The following is a 16,487-nucleotide window of genomic DNA, read 5'->3' as shown; positions in this document are numbered from 1 at the left end:
TTATTGACAAGTTGAATTTGCTTCGGGTTGCCCCTGTTGTAGTTTGTATTTAGCAAGAAAATGACTAGTCTCAATAAGCTTGTATAAAAAGGAATAATACTGCTTAATAGTTTCATAAGAAAACGAGAATGATGTGTAAAGCGACTCGAGAATATTGCTGACATATCTTTTACCATAATTTCTGAAAAGATTTAATAATGATAGAAAAAAAGAGAACATCACGTGTGGATGAATATTCTTACAAGACAGCATATTGATAAAATATGATAGCTGTTATACAACGAATATGATAATTGCAACTGTAATTATTCTACTGCAGATACGATATGCCTCATATAATTATACAATTTTGCCCATATTAATCCTTATATTATAAGACAGCATATTAACCAAATAACAACCATATGCCGTTACTGTAAACAAGGTTGCTGAGCATGCCGAGTGATCAATTCCTACGTGTATCCTTGTAACCTGATCTAAGTTAATGAACAAAGACAAGTGTTATTGATCCTTCAACACTTCTTTGGAATTTCGATTTGTTGGTGAGCCGGCCAATAAAGGTCTACTCGAGACCGAAAGGGTTGATGCCGAACCAGTGGATAGCATGGATGCTGGTGTTGCAGTGCCTGCAGCGGAGTTGCCATTGGCTAAGGGCTCTGGAATCGAATTAGAAGCCTTTTCTTGAGAAGCATGCATGTTGATCCTTATCCTGCATTACCATTTATTTCAGTTCCCTGTGCAATATGTTAACATAATGAAAGCCCAGCATCAAGGAACTTAGAGCAGAAGGGCTCCCTGATCAAATTTCCTGTCAGGGGCATTTTAGTAAATATTTGCCCTGTCTCGTAGCAGAAAGATTAAGGAAAATTACCCTTTGATTTTGATGAAAGATTAGAATTAAGTAATGATGCTAATAGGTGCTTGAGAGCTCTTGACAAACGAGTGTTTCTACAGCCTATGACGCTTACACATCAGCTCAGGTGCTGACATGCTAGCATCATAGCAGTCCCGGACCAGTGTGGTCCAGAACTGTAGCAGAAATTTTCGTGACAGAGAGTAATCCAAATTTATTGCACGTTTTTATGTATAATTACTTGCCTGTTATGGATATTGACATACTCATCAGTTTCATCCAATATTTCCTCCTGGCATGACAGAAATTTGCAGAATGCAATCAGTGGGAGGAAATAATATTTGAAGAGTGTAAAATACTATAAGAAAGTATCAGGTAAAGCATGCAACTATAGGATTACACCTATCAATAAAACATGGCTAATACGGCCTTTCTAGCAAAATAAAAGGATGTAGTAGATGCCTAACATTAACATATAAGAGCAACTCTAATGGTCTTATAAAAGGACCAATCTGTAGTTTGCTAAGAGTCGCTAACCACTAGAGTATAAAAACTAGAAGTCACCCAAACCAAGCGAGTCGCTCGATTGGGAGAGTCGATGGGATTTTAATCCAAGAAACAACATCAACGCGCTCCAAAGCAGTCTCACCAACACGCAAGGAGAAAGACGAATAGAAAAGCTCCGTGGGATGAAGATGCTATATAATTCCAAAATAATCCGAAATTTCTCTAATGTTTGAGAAGAATTGTGGGCGCCACCACTGAAATTTGACTTTCTTCAACTTTATGGTTTAAAAAGAGGATCCTCCACTGTAATAAAAACCAACGCAAATTTGTTTATTTTACACAGCAAAAAATTGTATAAAATTGTCTTAAAATTGTTTTTGTTCAAAATTATAATCAAATTTTTTATATTTTTTGCACAGAAAACAAATGTTTAAAATTATTTTTTTAAATATGTTAATCAAATTATAAATATTTATTCAATTCATAATAATAAATACTAATTGATATTTTTTATTTAATTAACATCCATTCATTATTAATTATATTATTATAAAATAGATTAATTGATTAAAAGTAAATAGAATTAAATATTATATGACGTGTGAGACCCATTGAATAGTTTGATTATGACTAACCACTAGAGAAGATTTTTAGAGAGTTGTTTTGTGGGGAGAGTTGTTAGAAATTGGTGATGTGGAATGGTTGGAGGGTGTGCAACCCTCCAACCATTAGAGTTGCTCTAAGGAGAAATTGTGTCATCAATAAGTCACCATCGTATCATCATTATAAGTTTATCAAAACTACGGTCTCCTAGAAGAACAAATATGCATAGCAACAGTGGTAGGTCAAAATCCTAGCTATTTGCTCTCTCTATATGTTAGCACATTATATGTTACTCCCTCCGGTTTCAAATAAGTGTCGTTTTAGATAATTGTTTTTGTTCTTTTTTAAGTGTCGTTTTCGTTTTTCAATAAAATTTAGTATAGTTTTTTGGTCTAAGCATTTAACTTTTGTCTTGATTTATGTGTTTTTTAAGCTTTCAAAGTTTTTTCTCCAACCATTATAGGAGAGAGAATTTTTATTTAGTTAATCCATGTAAATTTATTAATTTAAGTGCATATTAATTGTGTTTCTTAATTTGTGTGAAAAACTCTAAAACGACACTTATTTGAAACCGGAGGGAGTATAAGATAAAGAATTTATGTAAATTTATGTACCTGAAGAAGTTCTTCAATCACATCCTCCATGGTAATCACACCAACAACCTCTTCATAGGCTGGGAACTGTGGAATGGGGGAATTCTCGATGTCCATAATACAATATGCACAACCTCTATGCCGCTTCTTGAAGGGAGGAGTTGGCGATGGACTATTCTTTCTCCTCTGACCTTCATCATTATTCCCACTAGCAGTTTGAGATTCATGCAACTTTTCACCAGCCTTCATATTCTGGGTAGCATTATCATCTGATAATTCCAGTTAAAAAGATTATTTCAACAGAATTAATTCATATATCCTACACAGAAAAGAGAGAAAGAGGGAGAGAGAGATGCTAGATTCATCTTATAGTTTTGATTATAATAGGTTCATAATAAGCAGACACTAATTGGATATTAGTGAGAAAATTGATAAATTTTCTGCTATCTAATTGCATCAAAAGAATGAGAAGACAGTTTGACTATTAACGGAATTTGGATGATTCAGGAATCAGAAAATTTATTAGGTGAAGACAATGAAAAAACTTTCTGACATTACTGACCTCATCAAAAAATTCTTAAATATGGGAATCACATTGGCAATATGCAAACCATGAAGTTAAGCATAAAAAGCCTTCATGCCTAGAAGGCTAGAATTCCAAGCTAAATAATAAATCAGCTGTTATTTACAAAACATGAACAGCTTCCAAGTGTTTCATCCTCACCTTTCATAAATGCTGTATACATGCCCTGCTTCCTACAACTGTCCTTAAATTCGAACTGCTGACTATCTTTACTTTTCTTGGGCATTTCTGTTTTTGCATTCAAATGTCTATATACAACAGCAAGGTGGCTGTGACCCTTCTGAAATTCATTCAGAATGTCATACAGGGGCATATCTTCAGAAACTCTGCATGCGACAGCAAGACAAACATCAGTGAGGTCCTTACAAGGGGGGAAAAAGTACAAGAACCCTCATGCAAACAATTGGGCTAGGTACAACCATATTTATGTCCCAAATCCCAGTTGAGTTGCACAAGACTTTGACAGTAGAAAGAACAAGTATAAAGAAAATGTAAGAGACTTACCGAGGTATTTTCCTTATTATCATTTTTCGTAGAGGAACAGCATCCTCTGGATCAACTCCCAATAGATTTTTAGCCTGCAAAAGTGAAGCATAAATGAAAATTGATATGTAAAAAATGAAACAGAAACAAATTTATTAGGCATGTGTTTACCACGAAAAAAAGAAAACACATAATTGTATATAATAATATTGAATACAAATACAAATAGGAGGGGCAGGTAAGGTGTCTTAGTCACTAGTGAAGGAACCCTTGACTTTGGTTGTCTGAGCACAATCCTAATTGGTTCCTAACTCAACTACAAATTTGAAACAGGGATATATGATGTGCAAAATAAACATGGTAGAACCGTAATGCTTATGTATTACTCATCAATTATAACCGTAAATCCCCAGTGGTTTAGGGATCTAACGCAATAGCTCGAGAGATTAGAACATTAACAAGAATGGAAAAAAAAAAGCTATGAAGAAAACAAAATTTTCTGATTTCATATCTCAGTCAAAAGGCAGCAGAATCAAACCAAATCTCAGGTATTAAAAAAAAACAAGAAGCGCAGTTCAGCACGAGTCCATTAAAAGGAAATGAGATTACCAGGACAAGTCCAATTATATTTTTCGGATTTCCTGCATAAACTGGAACTCTACTATGCCCCTTTGTCATTATAGCGTTCAGTGTGTCCCTACAGCACAGATAGAGAAAAAAAATTAGGTTAGATAAATGAATAAGAGAAACATGACAACGAGAATCAACAAAAACAAACAAACCCACAAATTAAGATTTGCATCCAGATCAAGGGAAAATGCCTTCGAAATGGGACTCATGGCATCTTTTGCTGTCTTTTCAGTCAATTCAAGTGCCCCAGCGATTATAGTAGTCTCATCATGTGTCAAATCCCCGCCTTTCCCTGCCTATATAATGGAAAAATATATGCACTGTTTCAGCGGAAACCCAGAAGGGGCTGGGCTGGAGTTTGGGAGGGCTTCTTAGAGCATGGAAAATATGCCCTGAAGTGGATATCCCCCTTACATCACTCACTACATATTTCAAGCTAGACAATTTGGAAAAAGCTCAAATTAAATTCAATACCTCATTGCCATGGAAATTAACAAAAGTTTTGAGCTCTGCTCTCCGCAAAAGTACAGCATGTCCCTTGCCCAACATCCAATCCAAAACCTGATAAGACACATTAGATTGTGAGAGAGAAATAATCCAGAAAACTCAAATGTAGGAAGACCAAAAGGAACAACCAACGCAATTATGTCAACTAGCTAAATCTACCACCCAGTAATGTAGCTTGCAACTAGTAACTCCATAAATGGGCTGAAAAAGGGACCATACCTTACTAATTGGATAAGATATTGGGAAGAACAGAAAAACAAGAAGACGGACAAAGGGTGCCATCGTGGCTCCAACCTTCAATCCATAACGAGTACATAATGCTTGTGGCAGTATCTATAGTTTCACGAATATACAAATGAATGCAATATTAGATCCAGTATTGTAAAATAGACAGCTTATAAAAATCTGAAGAAAGTCTAATGTAGTTTAGCAATTATATATCTACCTCTCCAAACATTAGTATTAGAGTCACTGATATCAGAATTGCCGCCCAAGGAGGCGCAATCTTGTCCAAGAATATGGGAAGAGCCTAAAGGCAAGAGAGTGAAAGAGAAGAATAAGTGAATCAATTATTAACTACTGTTTACGCAATCAAAATCCATTCCAATTACCTCCATAGCCAAAGAGTTGCCCATCAAAAGAGTACATAGCAGAAGATGTTGATTCTTCACAACTGGCAATATCTTACCTGTCAGAAAACATGAGGCTTCGCGGTATTAATTAATCCGTTCAATATCGACAAACCAATTAAAATTGAGATTCTTCTGCATAAACATCCATTCGTTAAACTCAAATTGTAACGCTCGCGAGCCAACTCACCCCTAAACCCGTCCACTAGGCTGATGGAATACTAGAAAACAGTATAATATCATAAATTAAGAACCTAGCACAAGCAGTTTAGCAGCACCAGCTCGGATTCAGTGAGTTCAATGTGTCTCAAAAAATTCATTAAAAAAAAAGTAGACATTATATTCTCACAAAGAACAGACAAAGAACAATTCTCGAATTTCTAAAAATGCAAAACAAAAATAATAGTAACAAAATCAAAGAAGCTGAAGCAAAGCTGAGAGGTAGAAGAAAAGCTAAAGTAGGATAATCTGACAAAGTGAGGATAGACAAGGAACAATTCTCGAATTCCTAAAAATGCAAAACAGAAAAATCAAAGAAGCTGGAGTAAAGTAGAAGAAAAACTAAAGTAGGATAATCTGACAAAGTGAGAATAGACAAGGAACAATTCTCGAATTCCTAAAAATGCAAAATAGAAATAATAAGAAAATCAAAGAAGCTGAAGCAAAGCTCAAAGATAGAAGAAAATGTTAGATATATATTGTAATTATTGTAATTATCCAATATTTATGCTAATTGATAATCTAGCCTTAATTACAGGCAAATCATATTAATCGACTCCATGAAGCTAATCTACGCTAACAGAAAATTCAAAATCATACCGGCATAAATACGATCCTGAGGACGGCCAGCCTTTTTAAGAACCTCAAGGTCGACTAGGGCTAAAGACATGAGTCCGAGAGTTAAACCAGCCATCAATCCAGCAAATGTAACTAATCCAACTATTACTAAAACATACAAGAAGAATTCAGTCTCACAGCACCTAACATCATCCGCCATTTCTCTCTACCACTCTTCGGAGAACGAATTTGGAGTTTTGGCAACTCTGCGTTTGCAGCTTTTTGGTGTTGAACTCTTCAGCTTCCTCGATTTGAAAACAGAGTCAGACAGACGGAAGAAGAACAATATAATGAGATAGGTAGGAAGGAAGAGAAAATGCATTACATAACTGGCTTTCAATCTTTTGGATTAATAAATTATTATTATTATGCACTCGGGTGTATAATATTCGCACCCCGAACTTGTGGGGTCCACCTATTTTCTCATATTTTGGTAATGCCATGCCAAATTGCCAATACGGAATCTCCACTTGGTTAGCGGTGTTTTTCTTTTTTCTTTTTTTAAATATCGGTGGATCTTTGATTTAATCACATGATGGTGGAATATTCTTTCCATTTTCCAGTTAAATGCGAAAAAAGAAAGTAACTGATGAATTCTTATTTTTTTTCTTTAATTTTACTACTGTCCAAAAAATACACTCCTAAATGTTTTTTTTACCCAGAAATTAAGCATAAATTTAAGGAAAAAAAAGAAAGAACTAGTGCATTCTCACGTGTAAATGTTGTTTTATTATAAAAATAGAATATATTTTATAATATTAAGATTTTAAGATTTTGAATTCATTACTTGTCACCTCCATTTAGACGTTCTTTTATCGATATACATTCTATCTTTAGCTATGGTCAAGGCATTGAGCTTTTCAACGCACATAATGAAAAGGTAAGGAGAAAAATGGTTGCTTTGTCTGATTCCTCGAAACAGATGAATCAGTCCAAACTCCAAACTTTCAACTATAATATGGTACCTGACAATTGAAATGCAATTCATCATTAAAATCAACATTGTTTTCTAAATCCAAACTTACTAAGAATATCTGTGATAAATCTCTATTCTAGACGGTCATATGCCTTGGACATATCAATCTTAAGGACAACTGTATTTAGTCTTCTTTATGTTCTCCTTTTTAAGCAGTGAGTCGTTTCAAACGCAACGAGAATGTGATAGGAACTAGAAAACTCTCAAACAACGAATTACGTAAAATAGAGATTAATAGAGAAAGATTGAACTGATGTTCATCTGGATTGATAGAAGAAATAGTTAACAACATATAAAAGGAAATGGAAAAGAAGAAAAGAAATCTATGCAAGCATAGCCAAGGAAAAAACTCCCCACTCTGAACAGGCTCAGAGACCTTTTGCACTCAATAATAAAATTCCCTGTTCTCTGATGCTACTCACGCCTTATAACAACTTCGCACTCCCCAATACGTAACTAACTCATTCTATACCACAATTACACGTGTCCCTTCTGCCTCCTAGAATATACTTTCCATATTTTGGGTCCATGAGACAATTGGCCCAGTAACTGACCCTTATTCTGTCTATTGGCACACTCTTTATCATTTTCCTCTCCTTTAAAACCAGTCTTGTCCTCAAGATTGCAAGAAGGATACTGGCTTCGAATTGCAAAAACATCTTCCCAGGTAGCTTCTTCTATGGTCTGCCCCTGCCATTGGATAATCCACTGGGGGACCTCTTCACCCTGCCGATTAATAGAGCGAGAAGCCAAAATGTGAAGAGGGAGAGGTTCATTGTCAGCTTCAATAGCTAGGCCATCAGGTAAAGCGGAAGGATTGACTGAACTTGGAGCTGCTTTCTTTAGTACAGAAACATGGAAAACAGGGTGTATTTTAGAGCCCGAAGGAAGTGTTAGTTTATAAGCTAAATATCGAGCAGCCAATTTAGCGTTAATGGATGAGCAACAGAAGTTTGACGATGAGGACGAAGTTTGAGATACACCCAATCTCCTACTTCAAACAAAATATCCCTACGGTGTGCATCAGCCCTGTGTTTCATCTGATCTTGAGCACATTTGAGATGGTATTTAAGTTGGCGCAAAGCCTCATCTCTATCCTGTAATTCGCGTGCCACTGCCTCTACTCGAATTTCTCCGGGTATGTATTGAATGACAGAAGGTGGCTTTCGCCCGTATACTATTTCAAAAGGGGAGACACCTGTGGTTGAATGGAAGGCAGTATTATAGCAAAATTCAGCCCATGGAATCCAGATTGACCAGGATTTGGGTTGCTCAACAGCGAAACAACGCAGATATGATTCGAGGCACCGATTTACCACCTCGGTTTGACCATCAGTCTCGGGGTGATAGGATGAACTCATGCTCAAACTAGTTCCTTGCATTCTGAAAATTTCTTGCCAGAAGTTGCTCATGAAAAGTGGGTCACGATCACTCAAAATTGATTGGGGAAGACCATGAAGACGAACAATTTCTTTGACAAAAAGCTCAGCGATCGACCTGGCTGTATAAGGATGTTTCAATAGGAGGAAATGACTATATTTCAAGAGACGATCAACAACAACCAATACAGCGTCATAACCTTTTGATTTCGGTAGACCGGTGACAAAATCCATAGAAATTTGGTCCCAAATCAGCTCTGGAATGTCCAAAGGTTGTAACAGGCCACCAGGGGCAAGAGTACTTGACTTGCAATGTTGGCAGACATCACAATCCCGAACAAACCGTTGAACTTGTGCATTCATGCCCACCCAATACAAGTTTGCAGCTAACCGTCTGTAAGTTCTGTAATAGCCAGAATGTCCTCCAGTCCCTGTGCTATGAAACTCCGTCAAGAGCTGAGGGATGAGGGTAGATTTGGTTGAAATTACCAATCGACCTTTATAGTAAAGAACTCCCTTATCAATTGAAAAGCCAGGCCTTGAAGTTGCATCCTGTAACACAGCGGTTCGAATTTTTTGGAGGTAAGGATCTGCCTCTACTTCAGTCAACAATTTACTCCCTTCTAACCAAATTGGCAAAGAAACCATAGAACCAAATTCGACATTCGCGTCCCGACGAGAGAGAGCATCCGCAGCTCTATTTTCTTTGCCAGGTTTGTAAAAAAATTCAAAGTTATAGACCAATAGTTTCGCTACCCAATTTTGTTGATCTGGAGTGGTAATGCGTTGTTGGAGCAAATGCTTAAGACTCTTGTGGTCAGTGAAGACTTTAAAAGAGTGCCCCAACAAATAAGGACGCCAATGTTGCACAGCTAAGGCTAGAGCCATTGTCTCTCGCTCATATGCGGACTTCCCCAAACTACGATCTAAAAGTGCCTTGCTGAAATAGGCAATTGGATGTTTATCTTGCATGAGGACTGCTCCGAGTCCTTTTTCGGAAGCATCGCATTCCACTTCAAACGGTTTTGAAAAATCAGGAAGAGTCAAGACTGGGGCAACAACCATTGCTGATTTCAGTTGCTCGAATGCCGTTTGAGCCTCAGAACCCCATCTGAATCCTTCTTTCTTGGTGAGATCAGTCAAAGGTCGCGCCATAGAACCGTAGCCTTTGATGAATTTTCTATAATATCATGTTAGGCCTAGAAAACCACGCACCCCCTTGACATTTTTAGGAATCGGCCAATCAAGAACTGCCTGAATCTTTTCCACCTCCATAGAAACCCCTTTGCTACTGATTCGATGTCCCAAATATGCCACTGTTGTTTGTCCAAACTGACATTTTTTCTGATTCACAAAAAATCCATTTGTGATAAGAATTTGTAAGACAGATTGTAAGTGTTGAAGATGAGAAGACCAGGCCTTGCTATATACTAATATATCATCAAAAAATACCAACACATAATTTCGCAAACCCGGCCGAAAGATGTCATTCATTGCTGTCTGAAAAGTAGCCGGGGTATTTGTAAGCCTAAATGGCATTACCTTGAACTCATAGTGCCCATCGTGAGTCCTGAATACAGTCTTCACTTCATCTCCTTCTTTCATTCGTATTTGGTAAAACCCAGATTTCAGGTCTAACTTCGAGAAATAGCAAGCACCGTGCAACTCATCTAACAATTCGTCAACGATCGGAATCGGGTATTTATCAGGAACTGTAACCTTGTTAAGTTCCCTATAGTCAATACACATTCGCCATGAGGCATCCTTCTTCTTAACTAAGATGACTGGACTTGAAAAGGCACTAGTACTTCGACAAATAACACCCTGAGTTAGAAGCTCTTTTACCTGACGCTCTATTTCTGCTTTGTGGGAATAAGGATACCGATATGGGCGTACACAAACCGGACCCTGATTGGGAAGAAGATTGATGGCATGTTCAACCTGTCTCTTAGGTGGGAGGCCAGTAGGATCCTTGAAGACCTGAGGAAATTGCTTCAGCACATCCTCTAATTGGTTTTGTTGGGCATTGGTTAAATTTACTTCATCAGATTCTGCTTCAAGCTTAAAGTCCAAACCTCCTGCGGTTAGGCCTAATTGCCCCTGATCACCAAATAAACAAGCTTGTAGAGAAGTTGGGTTTGTTGTTAAAGTTGAAATGCCCTTCAATTCAACGGACTCTTCCCCTGTAGTGAATTTCATATATTGATCCACCCAATTAAAGGTGATATCTCCAAGAGTCTGTAACCAGGCAATGCCCAATACCATATCTAGATTTCCCATATCAAACTCCAAGGCATCAATCTTGCAGTTGAATGTGCCAAACTTTACCTCCAACCCTATACAGCGCTCATGGACTAACACCTGATGACCATCGCCTAATTTGATGTTGAGACCGTCAAATGTTCGAATTTGTAATCCTAGAACTGTTACCAACTTCCGAGAGAGAAAACTGTGGGTAGCTCCACTATCAACTAGAACCACAATTGGAATACCCAAAAGTTCCCCATTTAATTTTAACATTTGTAGACCATGGCCTTCAGAGTCTATCAACCCATTAAACTCTAAGACCTTGCACTCCCCCTCCACATCTGCCTCTTGCCGCTCTTCTCCATCTAAGAGAGCAATTTCCCCTTCTTCAAATTGCGATTCCTCATCATCTGCTAAGAGAAGAACATGGAGCTTACCCTCAGGACACTTATGTTGGGGCCCATATTTCTGTCCACACTGATAACATAATCCCTTTCTCTGTCGTTCCTCCCATTCGCTGCGAGATAAGGATCGAGTTCCTCTTGGTCGGTCTACAATATTTTTTCCATTGTCAACCTTTTTAATTTCTAATTGATTTGTATTGGGGCGGTAGTGTTGGGCCTGGCCTGTTTTCTTTTCATTTTGAAATGTCTGAGTGATAGGTTTATTGCCCACATGCCCTATCACGTGCCTTCTATCTCCCACAACTGACCCACCTCTATTTGTTCTTTCCATGGCAGTGCCACCTGTTCCCATCACCAATTCAACACCTCTTGCTAGAGAAATTGCTTTTAAAGGGGAATCAGCTCCTAATATCCTCACCCAATTTCGAATTTCCTCCCTTAATCCATTCAAAAAATGACCCACATAAGATGATTCAGATTCATGTGGAATCAAAGATACGATCAACTCAAATTCTCTAACATAATCATCAACTGAACCTGTTTGATGCAAGGCAGCCATCTGTTCATGTGGATTCTTGAGGTGGTGTGGATTGAAGCGAGTAAGGAACTCTTCTTTAAAAATCGCCCATGTCAGATTAGCATAAGAAGCCTTCACAATCATGAACCAGTGCACAGCATGACCCTCCATACAGATTTGCACAAGAGATAACTTCAAATTATCAGCAGTCCCATGTATATCGAAATATGTTTCGGCTCGAATAATCCAGCCACGGGGATCCTCCCCTGTAAACACAGGCAACGCAACTTTTCTAGCTGTGATATAGGGCTCTTCTACGATTATGGATGGCTCAGGGGGAGGTACTAGAATAAATCGAGATTCTCCACCAGTTTGGTTTGGAGCTGTTTGATGAGACCCAGATGAAAGTTGAGTAACTTGAGGAGATCCGGCTGAATTTTCTTCCACTGGTGACTTTTCTAACTTTTGCAAAATCTGAAGGACCAAGGTATGGGTCTTCTCTTGGTTCTTAGATACCTCTTCCATCTTGTCATCTAACTGCTTAAGATGTTCATCGTGAGCCTCAAATCGGGCTTGAGTTCGAGTGTCGACTGTCATATCTCCCGTTGATTTCGTATCCGGCATGTCGGACCAATGATAGGAACTAGAAAACTCTCAAACAACGAATTACGTAAAATAGAGATTAATAGAGAAAGATTGAACTGATGTTCATCTGGATTGATAGAAGAAATAGTTAACAGCATATAAAAGGAAATGGAAAAGAAGAAAAGAAATCTATGCAAGCATAGCCAAGGAAAAAACTCCCCACTCTGAACAGGCTCAGAGACCTTTTGCACTCAATAATAAAATCCCCCGTTCTCTGATGCTACTCACGCCTTATAACAACTTCGCACTCCCCAATACGTAACTAACTCATTCTATACCACAATTACACATGTCCCTTCTGCCTCCTAGAATATACTTTCCATATTTTGGGTCCATGAGACAATTGGCCCAGTAACTGACCCTTATTCTGTCTATTGGCACACTCTTTATCAGAATGTTATAGGTGATTAGCCGTCGCGGAATGAAGCGTTTTGAGACTCTAAAATCATACCCCCCCACCCCACAACGACTTTAACCCATTACCAAGAATCTTCGTTATAACCTTGTATTACACATTACATAATGATATCAACTAGAAGTTCCCCATATGTTTAGATAATTCCATTTTTGGAATAAGGACGCTACTTGGTTGTTTATCAAGTAGTGATGAATTTTCACGTGTAATGTTGTTTTATTATAAAAATATAATATATTTTATAATATTAAGATATTAAGATTTTAATTTCCTTTAGTTGCCACCTCCGACCTAGACGTTCTTTACGAGCAATACTACATTATGTCCTTAGCTTTGGTTAAAGCACTGAGCTCTTCAACGCACATAATGAAAAGGTCAGGAGAAAAAGGGTCCCTTTACCCGATTCTTCGAAACGATGAATCAGTCCAAGCTCCAAACCTTCAACTAGAATATGGTACTTGAGAGTTGAAATGCAATTCATCACTAAAGTCAACATTTGTTTTCTAAATCCAAACTTACTAAGAATATCTCTGATAAATCTACATTCTAGATAGTCATATGCCTTGGACATATCAATCTTAAAGGCAATCGTATTTACTCTTCTTTACGTTCTCCTTTTTAAGAAGTGAGTCGTTTCAAACGCAATGAGAATGTCATCTGTAATAAATCGTCATGGAATGAAAGCGCTCCGAGACTCTAAAATCATACCCCCCCCCCTCCCACAACGACTTCAACCCATTAGCAAGAATCTTCGCTATAACCTTGTTTAACACATTACATAATGATATCGGTCGGAAGTCCCCCATATGTTTAGGTAATTCCTTTTTTGGAATAAGGATGCTACTTGTGTTATTTAGACCTTTTTGGCAGGACACCTAAAATGAAAAAATCTTGACAAAGCTTTACAACATTCCTATCCACCAAAGACCAGAAATAACGATAGAACGATGAATTCATGACACCAGGACCCGGGGCCTTGTCTGGATGTATATAAAAAAAACTGCATCCTTAACTTCATCAGCTGAAATCCCCCCCCCCCCCCCCATCAAGGCCTCATTCTGATCCCCAGTGATAATATACTCCTAAATATTTCTTTTTACCCAGAAATTAAGCATAAATTTAAGGGAAAAAAAAGAACTAGTGCATTTTCACGTGTAATGTTGTTTTATTATAAAAATAGAATATACTTTATAATATTAAGATTTTAAGATTTTGAATTCCTTAGTTGTCACCTCCGACCTAGACGTTCTTTTCTCAATGCTACATTCTATCCTTAGCTTTTGTCAAAGCACTGAGCTATTCAACGCACATAATGAAAAGATAAGGGGAAAATGGGTCCCCTTGCCTGATTCCTCGAAACAGATGAATCAGTCCAAACTCCAAACATTCAACCATAATACGGTATTTGACAGTTGAATGCAATTCATCACTAAAGTCAACCATTGTTTTCTAATCCAAACTTACTAAGAATATCCTTGATAAATCTTCATTCCAGACGATCATACTCCTTGGACATATCAATCTTAAGGGCAACTGTATTCAGTCTTCTTTATGTTTTCCTTTTTAAGAAGTGAGTCGTTTCAAACGCAATGAGAATGTTATCGGTGATAGGTCGTCATGGAATGAAAGCGCTCTGAGACTCTAAAATCATACCCCCCCCTCCCACAACGACTTCAACCCATTAGCAAGACTCTTCGCTATAACCTTGTTTAACACATTACATAATGATATCGGTCAGAAGTCCCCATATGTTTAGGTAATTCCTTTTTTGGAATAAGGATGCTACTTGTGTTGTTTAGACCTTTTTAGCAGGACACCTAAAATGAAAAAATCTTGACAAAGCTTTACAACATTCCTATCCACCAAAGACCATAAATAACGATAGAACACTGAATTCATAACACCAGGGCCTAAGGCTTTGTCTGGATGTATACAAAAAAAACTACATCCTTAACTTCATCAGCTGAAATCCCCCCCCCCCCCCATCAAGGCCTCATTTTGATCCTCAGTGATAATATACTCCTAAATATTTCTTTTTACCCAGAAATTAAGCATACATGTAAGGAAAAAAAGAACTAGTGCATTGATAGAGAATAGTCTAGTCCATAGTAGGAATATTCTAGAAGGTGTGAGGTGTATAGGATAAGGGTGTTTCGGGTATAAGATGTTGGTACATGTGTCTAGGATATGAGTGATTAGTACATAAGGAAGGGTTAGGGAAGCGAGAAGAAAAAGGAAGTTTTACATTATTGTTTGGCTGCTCTTTGTTGTGGCTCTACCTAGTAGAGAGGGAGGTTTCTCCTGGGGGATTAGAACATTAGTTCTATCTATTTTATCCAAATTGCTCTTGTGTTCTTTCTTCTATATTTCAATATATCATTGTTTCAGAAATTCAATCTTTGATTTTTATCATTGGTCCGACCTGCCGGATGTATTTGAGTGGCGCCATGGAAAATACAGACGCTACTGATAGATTTGTGAGGAGTTGTGAGAAAATGATTGAGAATTTAAGGGAGATGACAGAGATACTAAGAGATTTGATGGAACCACCTAGTTTTTCTGGTAAGGATCCAAGGGAACGGTTGAATCACATTGAAAGATATTTCAAGTTCAATCGAACGCCGGAGAATCAACTACTCTCTGTAGTTCGGCAATGTTTGGAGGTTTCCGATAAATACTGGTTTGACCTTATTTCTGAAATCCATCCTTATTTAAAATGGTTTGAATTTAAGGTGCTCTTTCTGGAAAGATTTGAAAGTTTAAAAACTCCTAATGGAGAACTAGTAGACAAAGAAGCAGAAACTGTCGAAGTTACTAACCCAGGTCTGAAGAATGGGGAAAATAATGGCGATGACTTGGTGTTTGGTGGAGAAAATGGGTGTTCGATAGAAGTTGTAAAAATTGATGACGAGAAGCAGGGCTGGCCTAACAACTGGGAGGAGGAATTTTTTACAGAGGCTACGAAGGATCTCCGGCCACTGGCCACCGGCCTCTATACCAACAAAGGGTTGAGGCAGGAATTCCGATGAAAGTCGCTATTCTTTCAAATAACATCTCTTCCATGGGAGTTGATGAAATTACCGCCGACTATCCTTGCTCAAAAGCGATACAAATGACTGGTGATGGTTCTAAGTGAAGAAGGGGGATTGTCGTTCTTGCAGATTCCAAGAGATGGATTTGGGTATGAGAAGAGGACAAATAACGATGTGTATTTTCTCAAAAGATATATATGGGCCCTGGGTTATATGGATACGGGTCAAGATAATTGGCCCATCAGGAGAATGGGTAATCTCTATTTTAAACCTAATTGTTTAATTTTGGCAACAGAACAAAAGTCTCTAACTCCACTTGGATGTCCTAATATTTGTTTTGATTGGAATCTGATAATTATCCACTACTCACGAGAACGGCGAGAATACTATATGTGCTGGGATGGCCAAAGTGTGAATGAGAGAATTTCTTTGGTTGAGGGTCAGACTATCGATTTTTTGGTGCATAGACAAGAACAGGGGATTGTTGGGCATAGTAGAGAGCGTAACATTTGGGTAGTCACTAATCTGGCAGAAAAATCGCAAGGTACAAATGCATTCAAGCTTATGTATTCTAATTTTATATTTATGAAGAATCATAGTGGGATCCTCAAAATACCACAACACCATTTAGTTATAGTTACTTGTGA

At 37.8% G+C, this 16,487-nt stretch overlaps 1 protein-coding gene across 4 annotated transcripts; it reads right to left on the bottom strand.

Annotated features, from left to right (window-relative positions):
- Positions 1 to 233: 233 nt before the first annotated feature.
- LOC136235728 (DUF21 domain-containing protein At1g47330) lies at positions 234 to 6,560 on the bottom strand. 4 transcript variants are annotated; one of them, XM_066025632.1, is made up of 13 exons: positions 6,369 to 6,560; positions 6,208 to 6,267; positions 5,371 to 5,447; positions 5,205 to 5,288; positions 4,979 to 5,092; positions 4,727 to 4,813; positions 4,409 to 4,548; positions 4,232 to 4,319; positions 3,644 to 3,717; positions 3,281 to 3,465; positions 2,578 to 2,825; positions 1,099 to 1,145; positions 234 to 709 (listed from the first exon to the last, which is right to left on the bottom strand). In XM_066025632.1, the coding sequence occupies exons 1-13, from the start codon at positions 6,376 to 6,378 to the stop codon at positions 502 to 504; spliced, it is 1,422 nt and encodes a 473-aa protein (XP_065881704.1). In that variant the 5' UTR covers positions 6,379 to 6,560; the 3' UTR covers positions 234 to 501. The 4 variants fall into 4 exon arrangements, 3 of the variants coding, with proteins under 3 accessions (XP_065881704.1, XP_065881703.1, XP_065881705.1); XR_010691914.1 differs by adding an exon at positions 1,503 to 1,663 and having other exon boundaries at positions 617 to 709; positions 6,208 to 6,560; XM_066025631.1 differs by having other exon boundaries at positions 6,208 to 6,560.
- Between the last annotated feature and the right edge of the window lie 9,927 nt (positions 6,561 to 16,487).

This window comes from Euphorbia lathyris, chromosome 7 (assembly GCF_963576675.1).
Source record: "Euphorbia lathyris chromosome 7, ddEupLath1.1, whole genome shotgun sequence".
NCBI lineage: Eukaryota > Viridiplantae > Streptophyta > Magnoliopsida > Malpighiales > Euphorbiaceae > Euphorbia > Euphorbia lathyris.
Note: the sequence above shows the minus strand (reverse complement) of the source record. Positions and strands in the feature narration are given on the sequence as shown.

Bases quoted from the DNA above. Each gene is read 5' to 3' on its own strand.
- LOC136235728 (XM_066025631.1), bottom strand. From the start codon at position 6,385: ATGGCGGATGATGTTAGGTGCTGTGAGACTGAATTCTTCTTGTATGTT. The intron at 1,146-2,577 runs GTACATAAATTT...CTGTCATGCCAG, and splicing joins TGATTGAAGAACTTCTTCAG to GAGGAAATATTGGATGAAAC. The intron at 710-1,098 runs GCAAGTAATTAT...ATGGTAATGCAG, and splicing joins TATGTCAATATCCATAACAG to GATAAGGATCAACATGCATG.